The 10246-nt window shown below is 25.5% G+C and overlaps 1 protein-coding gene across 1 annotated transcript; it reads left to right on the top strand.

Annotated features, from left to right (window-relative positions):
- Positions 1–3949: 3949 nt before the first annotated feature.
- Positions 3950–7297, top strand: LOC124944851 (transcription factor bHLH137-like). Its single transcript, XM_047485196.1, has 8 exons — positions 3950–4330; positions 5052–5231; positions 5340–5405; positions 5897–5965; positions 6048–6134; positions 6240–6386; positions 6490–6631; positions 6883–7297. The coding sequence occupies exons 1-7, from the start codon at positions 3950–3952 to the stop codon at positions 6586–6588; spliced, it is 1029 nt and encodes a 342-aa protein (XP_047341152.1). The 3' UTR covers positions 6589–6631; positions 6883–7297.
- The last annotated feature ends 2949 nt before the right edge of the window (positions 7298–10246 follow it).

Genomic DNA, 10246 nt, shown 5'->3' on the forward strand with positions numbered 1-10246 from the left:
TATGTTGTATAATAAGTTCATGATTCATGGGAAGGAGATGTATTAAGCATGAGAAAGGCCTTACTATCCTCTCCTTTTTCATTCAAATTTGGACTTTTGGTGTTCGTCGCAATAACAAATGTCGGCCAAAATTTCTTAGAAATAATTTCCGGATGCCATCTGGCATAAGGCATATCAACCTAATCTTAAACGATAATTTAGATTATTTAATTAAGAATTATTTCATAATATTATAATTTTTGTTAAGTTTTGTTTTTATACCCTCTTGGTACAAGTAACCATTATGGTAACTTAAAATGACAAAAGTTAAATGAATGTCAAATATCTTTGAATTTAATTCACACTGAAAACAATTTGGAATCACGACTGTTGCAGTGAGAATGATAACTTCGTAAAATAAAAATTAGTATAATTAGAGAATAGATTTATGCAAAATGTAAACTACTATTTTTTTGTATAAATCTTAACAAAACAAAAAAAAATCTTTACTTTTAGTAACATAACTAAAACAATATATTGAGAAGATTTTTGGATCAATAAAATATTAGAGTTAAACCTACTTAGAACTTGTATAAAAGTTATAAACCAGTTATTGATGGTTTTTATTTGTGCGTGGTTATTAACTCAAGAAAAAAATAATATTGATTTTTAAAGCAAAAATGACAATTAACAATAGGTCTAATTACTGTCGCTATTTATCTAATTTAGTGACAATAATTTTCATTCATTTTGATCCAATAACGACGCATAATTCAACTGTTGCTATTGACCGTTTTATAATCATATACGGATTCACCCGTTTTCTTTTAAGAACATTGAGTTCTCCAACTTCGGAGAACGACTAATTCCTGCGAATTAAACATATAACCCGCAAACAAATTTAACTAGACGTCATACGACTGTCAGTTCCGCTTGTTTGGTTAAATTGGTTGAGTAGATTTGCAGGCTATGTGCTCAAACCATGGGCATTAGTCGCCCTCCAAAGGAGATGCGGAACTCAACGTTCTAAAAAAAATATTAAACGTGTCAAAAGTAATAGTAATGCCTAATGGACTCGAACTTAGAACCTAATTAAGGAGAATTGAAAATATTTCGCATTAGGTTTATCAAATGCTGCATCGACAATCAAGCTTTTGCTATATCTTAAGAATATCTGGATAATTTGTTTCTTATAGTTGGACGGAAATATAAGTAAGTTACATTAAAAGAAAGCCACATTTATTATATAGGCTCATTTCATATACAATCAATTTAACGCTGCAAAAATGTTTTACAAAATGATATCTGATTATCTTATCGTACATATATAATCAAAATTGTCAAAAACTCATACCAACCATTAAAAATATTTGTAAGAATTTTTTAATATAAAAATCAATTTTTAATGACTTTTTTATAGAATATAAAAAATATAATTTTAGATCGGATTATTCTCTTTTGTGGTTAAAATTGGGACAAAACTTAGACTAAAAAATTAATTATTAAAACAATTATGGTAAAACAAATAAAATATGAAAGATTAAAAATATTATTCAAATTAAAAAAAATTAATAACCACTAAACATAGCGCCCACCAATTAAAACTAAAAACCAACTCAAATTTAATTGGTTTGAATTTAATTGGTAAACAAAACTATATATAAAGGCCATCATAGATCTTATTCTAAATATGTTTGAAATGTTTCATCTTCCTAAGTCCCAAAATGATCCTAATATGTTATTTTATTTTAAATAAATTAAAATTATTATTTAGTTTCTCATATGACCGAATTTATTTGATCTTTGGTTTTAATCTCTAATTAACATTTTATGACATTATATATATATATATATATATATATATATATATATATATATATATATATATATATATATTATAGTAAAATTATTTAATTTATTAATTAAAATATATATAAATTTTTAATTTTAAATATGAAAAATGTTTTAATTATTTTATTTAATAATCCAATTTTCATCTAATATTTTTATACAAATAACCCAATATTAAAAACAAACTCTTCATCCAAACATTTCAATGTCACCCTTTCTTATAAATGAAAATTGAGTTTTTTAAAAATATTTCAAGCGTTATTTCCAGGAAATTTGGACGGAGAAAAACATATATATTTTTGGATATTGTTTAAACATGGGCAAAGTGTTTTTTTTAACTATTAAGTAATCAAGTGTCTTTATCTATATAATAATTTTACATTTTTATCACTATATTATTTTATTGTCAATATAAAATTTTATAATGAATATTAACCAATATTAATGATATTTTTTTCTATAACAATTTTTTTTTTAAATAATCAATTCAACTAAAATAAAATTAATTTAGATTAAAACGAACAAAAACATAACATGAAAAATAGAGTTTAAAATAAAAATAAAATATTATTAATGGACTAAAAAATCATTAAAAAAAGTGAAATGATAATAATATTGTAAATAATTTTTAATGGGTTGTTAAATATTTTTTAATTTATTTCTAATTAAATAATGCACAGAATCTTATAGAGATAAATATCCATCAGATAAGTAAGACCATCTCCGACCGATACTAATACCCAAATTCAAAACCCCCTTTTCCCTTCAATCGATACCATTACTCAAACTCAAAATGAGTTTTCCCCCATTTTCTCTCTCCTTCATCGTTTATGAAACTCAAAATTTTATTTGTTTTTTAAAATAATCCTTAGACTTAATTTAGGTTCATTTTATACATTAAATTTATTTATATAATGTATTATTTTAATTTATCTATATAATTTAATTCATTTATATAATATTTTTATATAACATGAATTTATAATAATGTTCAAAAACTATAATATAACATTTGAAAATTTATCTTCTTTTTATTTGTATGAATAAATTTTAATTTAGTTTGTGTATTCTAATTTTTAAATTTTTAATGATTTTTTATAATTAATTAAATTTAAATTTAAAATAACGAGATAATATTAAAATATTATGGTGTAATTTATAATATTATAAAATATATAAGGTGATATTAAAAAGTTATAAAAGTTAATGTAAGGAAGAATATTGTAAAAATATTATTTTGAGTTTGAGAATGAGTTTTTCGGTAGAATTACTATTTGATATAATTTTTACACCAAAATAAGTTTGAAAATAGATTTTTCGGTTGGAGATAGTATAACACTAGAGTTTTGATACCCATCTCCAATAGTCACCGATAACAAACCGAATTCTAGTCAAATTTCAAAAAAAATAAAAATCTACAAATAATAAAATAATTATTTAATTACGTATTAAATAAATTAAAGTTACTTAAATGCAGATTGGTTGGTTATCTTCTTCAAAACAAAATTAAAAAAATATTTTTACTCATTATGTGTGGTCAATTTAAAAAGAAGAAAACTATAATAAAAAGTTAATATTAATATTATAAGCTGATTTAATAATTTATAAATATTGTTTTTTGTGTGTGTAATTAAGGAGATTGGAACTTAGTATTTTCTAGATACTATCTAGATCATAATAGAAACTTAATAAACTTAATTATTATATATTTTTTGTTGTAATATAATATATTTTTGTCAATTTATATTTTGCTTTTTTACTTTCATGCATCCCGGTTAAATTATTATTAATATTTTATTTTTGCGTTTTAATATACAATTATGTTTTTAATATAAGGTTGATTATTTTCTATAGATATAAAACATTTAAAATTCCATTGGATAAAATAATAATCTTTATTAATATTAAATAAAAAAACAATAAAATATGAAGAATTCACCTCTCCCAAATACTACCTTAAACCCATATCCTTCTTTCCTGTGTTGACCGGTCTGACTGACCTATGTCTCTATCTAAATTCAAGAACCATGTTTATAAAACCAGACCTCTCTCTCCCATTGTTTCAGACTCACTTTTCTCCTCTTTTCTCTCTCAACAATCCTCCATTTTCAAACCTCAAATGGCAGCTTTTTCTCATAACCCACAACAACAATGCATTGATTCTGTTTTCTCAGATCAGAATGCTAATTTCTTTCTATCCCATCATCAATTTTATCAGTTACCAATTTCTTCTTCTGATCTTCATCTTTCTTTTCATCAGGGCATCATCCCTGCCCCTGTTTCTGATACATTCACCATTGTTAATGAAAAATCTGAAGAACAGATGATGAATAAACAGAGTACTGATTCGATATCATCTGTTGTTGATTATAAAGCTGAGACTAGTGCTATTGTTGGGGATCAGTTTACTCAGAATTCTTTTGTATCTGCAACTTCTATGCCTAAGAAGAGAAAAATTTATGATCGGTCTTCTTCTTCATTGAGCTCTGCACATTCAAAGGTAAAATCTTTCTCTTTTATTCACTAAATATCTATTCATCTAATCTCAACACTTTTTTTTAGAGCTTGTTTGATCTAGTTATTTTTGGATTTTATATGGGTTTATGTATGACTTGGGTTTTTAAAAAAATAAAATTTTAAAGATTATTTTTTTTTAATAAAAGACATTCTCAATCTTTTGGTTGATATATGAGAATGAGATGAGAGAAATAAAATCTTTCGATTTTGGATAAAAAAAAGAAGAAAATTAATTTCAATCAAGTTCTAAGAGCTTGTTTGATTTTTATTTATTATTTTAAAAATTCTCCTTTTTATTATCACATATCTTTATTCTAACAATCAAATCATACATTTATTTTATTTTTATTAAATTTAAATTTAAATATAAAAATATATTTTATTAAATTAAAAACTTAAATATTTATTTTTTTATAAAATAAAAAAAAGGTCTCAAATAACCATTGATCAAACAAGTTCTAAAAGAGAAAAATCACTTTTTACTTTTTATTTTAAAATTTGATTATATTTCCCAAGATGACTAATTATTCTTAATTAGAACATCCCACCAAATCAATTTTCCCTTTTGGGAACCTTGGTAAAAAAAAACCTAACATGCATGATTATTTTACCCTTAAAAAAGAAGAATGCAGGGTGATTATTTATAATGAAAAAAATATTTTTTGTTATTTATAATGAAAAAAATATTTTTTGTGATAAATTAGGTTGTAAGAGAAGTTATGAAGGGTAAGAAGAAGCAAAAGAAAGTTAGTAATGATGAGGAAAATGGGAATAAGGTTAATAATAATAAGGGTGAAAAGAAGGAAGAACCTTCATCAAAAGGCTATATTCATGTAAGAGCTAGAAGGGGCCAAGCTACAGATAGCCACAGTCTTGCAGAAAGGGTACCCTTTTTCTTCTCTTTCACACTTTCCAAGTAACATATTGCCAATAATTAATTTTTACTGTCATGTAAAATTTTAGTTAAATGACCAAAATACCCTTGTTTGCAGATTAGGAGAGAAAAAATTAGTGAGAAAATGAAGCAATTGCAAGCTCTTGTTCCTGGTTGTGATAAGGTAAAGAAAATCATTTAATTTATGACAGTATTTTTTTTTATTGCATGTGTTCTAACATAAATATAGTCAAGAGCTCTTCAAGTATGGAATCATTTTTATTTAATATGAGTTTAAATATATGTTGACTTATAAAAAATTGTCATATTACTTATTATTTCTTAATTTTAAATAGATGTTTAGGCATAAAAAAAGTTGTTATATTATTCAAAGTATGAAATTAAAATATCAATTGAATAAATTCTTTTTAGAAAAAGTTTACAAATTTTATATAAGATAATTTAAAAGTTAAGGAATACATTATTTACTTATTATTTATGGGTTTCCTTTAGAAGTTAAAATGCATATGTAGAACCCAATAACTATGTTTAAAAAACAAGAAAAAAATATTAAAATTCATCAAATGTGTGATATATATTATTATTAAAATAGAATTAAATGTGATAATAAATTATTCCATATTTTTGAGTAATTGATGTGACGCATATAATTAGGTAACTGGGAAGGCCCTCATGTTGGATGAAATAATAAATTATTTGCAGTCCCTACAGAACCAAGTAGAGGTAAATAATTAATTAGTTTGTTTTGATTATTACATTCAATATTCATAATTCAGACATGTTGACCCCAATTTTCTCTTTTCAGTTCCTATCCATGAAGCTCTCTTCATTCAATCCCATGTTCTATGACTTTGGAAATGACTTGGATGCTTTCATGCTTCTGCCTAATGAGGTAAAAAGCATTAAAAAAAAATACAAGGTTATTTTAATAACTTTGTTTTAAAGTATAGTAGTAACAAACTACTTGGCCTAATTTTCTATGAAATATATAATTCAGGGAATGACCAACTTCATGCCGAATGCACATCATTGCGAAAACCCTACATTTAGCGATTCAACCAGCACTTGCACATTTACCATCCCGAATAATAATTTCCCTCTCTCGGATCCATCGTCTCTCCTATTCCAACAAGCTCTTTCTCAAGTAAGTACGAGTATAATTATCTTAGATATTAGAAACGGGGTTTTAAAGTAGAGAAAAAAGAAATAAACATGATCGAAGGTCTTGACAAAAGTATCACTTTCAGGACAATGGACAGCTCTTGTGGGATATTGATGAACAAAGACAAAGACTTATTGGCCTGTCTGGCTTCATAGCCAACAACAACTTGGGTTCTTTCCATTAAAGAAAACAATCAAGCTAGAGCTGCCCTACAAACATCTGGTATGGTATGCCCTCAAATCACCATGTCTCATGCAAGACTAATTATTTAATTAAACCCCATTATTCTAAAGAATATTAAAATATTATTTTATGGGTTTTCACCATTATGACAAACAATGAAATGAGTTTTATATACCCTTACAAATAAACAAACTTATCATGTTATTAATTTGTCAAGCATGACCCTAACATGCATGCAAAAGCTTTCTTATAAACCCTAATTAATATTTGTCATGATCATCATGTCCTTTTGCAGTTATGTAAGAAGATCCTTCTCTAGCTAGGAGTAGGAGATCAGAAGGCCATAACCCAGCATGGTTTCATGGCAGCAAATTAATAAAATAAAAATCTTAAGAATATATATATATTCCTTAGAATAGATTAATTTCTTTAAAGATGTGATCTAGAATGGAGTTATGAAGGAGGAAGGAGGGCACATGCATGAAGCAAAAGAAGAAGAGAAAAACATAGAAAAAGACAAATGCTGGACAGACCATTCAACATGGTGCTCTACCTTTTTGTAAGATGTACTTACTATTCATGAAACATTTTGACTCCAAAAAGCACATACTACCATTTATTATTATTATTATTATTATTTGAAAGAATGATAGACCCAGAAAGCTCTGTGGTGGTGGGACTTAGCTCTCTTGTAATAATAATAATAAAAACTATATATATAGTAGCTCATATTGTGGTTGTTATTCGATATAATAAATACAAGACAAGGGCAGCTATTGTTTATATGATTGGTATGATATTTATTCAAAAATGTCAATAAATTGATTATAATTTGTCATACAGGCTATATATATATATTTTGTGTCTCACCAATAAAACTTATAAGTATATCCTTAATAAAAAGTTACTATTGGAAGAGCATGCCTAAAAGATTAGATGTATGCATTCTAACTTGTCCCACATGTCAATCTCTAGAGGGAAACTTCCCCTTGAAGGAAGGAAGGAAGATGTAAATAAAATCACCCACAACCTAATTCTATGTACCCTATTTCTAACTATATTTAGTATATATTTTTAATCTATTTTAAAAAATAATTAATTTCACTGTAAATTAATTTTAATGTTATTGTCACTATTAATCATGTTTTTTATAAGTATTTATGCTCAGGGTTAACTAGCATGACTCATTTTAAATAAGAATGTTCTTAATAAGAAGACGAGCTCAATATTTTTATCTCTTTGAATAAGTTGGATGCAATTACGCCAAAATATTGTAAGTAACATTCAGAAGATATTACGATATTATAAAAATGGTTGAGTAAAACGATTTACATTAAAAACAATAAAGAAAATGGAAGTCAATAATTAAAGCCAAAGAAAATGTAAGATGTAAGGACAAATAACAAGACATATATATACTTCAGATCAAATGATTATGGTTTGATTTCACTTTGAACGTCTTAAATTCAATTTCCTAAATTAAAAAGAAAAACTTATAACAATTTAAGCTAATCAAAGAGATGCAAGATAACTTAAGGCCACCTAACTCGAAGCCCAACTCAATATTTGAAAAAAAAAAAGTGAAATAAAACCTCATAATCAAAATGATTTGCTTGTTCGGATAAGATTATTTTAATAATTTAGAGTGAGAAAAAAATAATGATTGTTGATGATTTTAAGAAGATATTAATTATTTTTGGTAAAATAATTTAAAAGATATAGAATATTTTAATATTTTAATTATTTTAATTAATAAATAAAATAATATAATTGATAATAAGAGAGTGAAATAATATTTGATTTTATTTAAAATTATTAAAATAACCTAAATCGAACCAGATCTAAATTATATATATATTATAAGAAAAACCGTCAATTATTGAGGGGTCAATACCATGAAATTGGCTACATATAATTGGGTATACCGACGGACAAGTCTCGTCAGCAATACCGTCCACTCGATTAAAAAAAATTAAACTTAAATTGTATTTGAGACAATAGAATTGTGTATTTTAAAGTTTAATCAATTTGTATAATTTTTTGAGAAGATTATGTATTACAAATATTAAAAATAGTCGGTTTTAATTATTAAAAAAATATACTAATATCAAAGGAATTAAGCCCATCTTATTGATCATTAATAGAATTAGGGCATTATGTTACATTTCCAAAAAAAAATTATATAGTCATTGCATTTCATTGAACTTTAATTCAATCAATAAATTTGTAAGTTTTATACATGTAATTTGATATATTTTTAATTTTATTAATAATTAGAAAATTAGAAAGGTCAATTAATATGATATCCAATTAACATCATTTGGTATGAATCTTATCATGTATTCTAGCTAGTCCTTTAATTAGATAAGAATTTATGGTTGTTTGATTGAATAATTGGCTTTAGATGTGGATATAGTTGTTAATACACTATTCCTTTTCTATAAAACAACTTATGCATTCAATAATTAAATATAAAAAAATAGAATAATATACATTTTAGGAAGTTACCCTTCTATTAATAAAGGCTGGTTAATATAATGAGTTATTTCAATGTTTTTCTAAGTTTTGTTTTCAAAATCATAATTTATTGAAAAAAATAAGTTATTTGAGTTTTTAATTTGTTAAATTATTTTAATATTATTTTTTATTTTATTAATAAAAGGAGTGATTTGATGGTTAAAACAATATTAACGTGATTTAAAGAATATTTTAAAAAAATTAAAAGACACTAGTGAAAAAGGGAGTTTTACCGACAAAATTTATCGAGGATTTTATAAAACTCTCGGTAATGGTCCCGAGAGGAATAAATTTTTCGTTATTAAAAATAAATTTCGAGAGGTGTATAAAACCTTCGGTGATATGAGTTTTCACCGAAAGTTTTTTACAAAACCCTAGGGTTTGACTGTTCCCAAAAAAACTGAAAATAATTCTAAGTGTTGGATAAGGGTAATTGCGAAGGTTTTTCAAAAAACCCTCGATTTTGACTCTCCCCAAAAGGGTAATTGCGAAGGTTTTTCCAAAAACCCTCGGTTTTGACTTTTTCTTAAAATACTGAAAATAATTCTAAGTGTTGGGAAATGGGTAATTGCGAAGGTTTTTCAAAAAACTCTCAGTTTTGACTTTTCTCAAAAAAACTGAAAATAATTCTAAGTGTTGAGAAGGGGTAATTGCGAAGGTTTTCAAAAAACCCTCGGTTTTGACTTTTCCCAAAAAAACTGAAAATAATTCTAAGTGTTGGGAAGGGGTAATTGCGAAGGTTTTTCAAAAAATTCTCGGTTTTGACTATTCTCAAAAAAACTGAAAATAATTCCAAGTGTTGAGAAGAGGGTAATTGCGAAGGTTTTTCAAAAAACCCTCGGTTTTGACTTTTCCCAAAAAAATTGAAAATAATTCTAAGTGTTGGGAATGGGGTAATTGCGAAGTTTTTTCCAAAAACCCTCGGTTTTGACTTTTCTCCAAAATACTGAAAATAATTCTAAGTGTTGGGAAATGGGTAATTGCGAAGGTTTTCAAAAAACCCTCGGTTTTGACTCTTCTCAAAAAAACTGAAAATAATTCTAAGTGTTGAGAAGGGGGTAATTTTGAAGGTTTTTCAAAAAACCATCGGTTTTGACTTTTCCCAAAAAAACTGAAAATAATTCTAAGTGTTGGGAAGGGGG

The sequence above is a fragment of the Impatiens glandulifera genome, chromosome 7 (assembly GCF_907164915.1).
Source record: "Impatiens glandulifera chromosome 7, dImpGla2.1, whole genome shotgun sequence".
NCBI classification, from domain to species: Eukaryota; Viridiplantae; Streptophyta; class Magnoliopsida; order Ericales; family Balsaminaceae; genus Impatiens; species Impatiens glandulifera.

Coding starts and splice junctions, on each gene's coding strand:
- LOC124944851 (XM_047485196.1), top strand. CDS start 3,950: ATGGCAGCTTTTTCTCATAACCCACAACAACAATGCATTGATTCTGTT. Junction 4,331..5,051: donor TGAGCTCTGCACATTCAAAG/GTAAAATCTTTC, acceptor GTGATAAATTAG/GTTGTAAGAGAAGTTATGAA. Junction 6,135..6,239: donor TCATGCTTCTGCCTAATGAG/GTAAAAAGCATT, acceptor TATATAATTCAG/GGAATGACCAACTTCATGCC.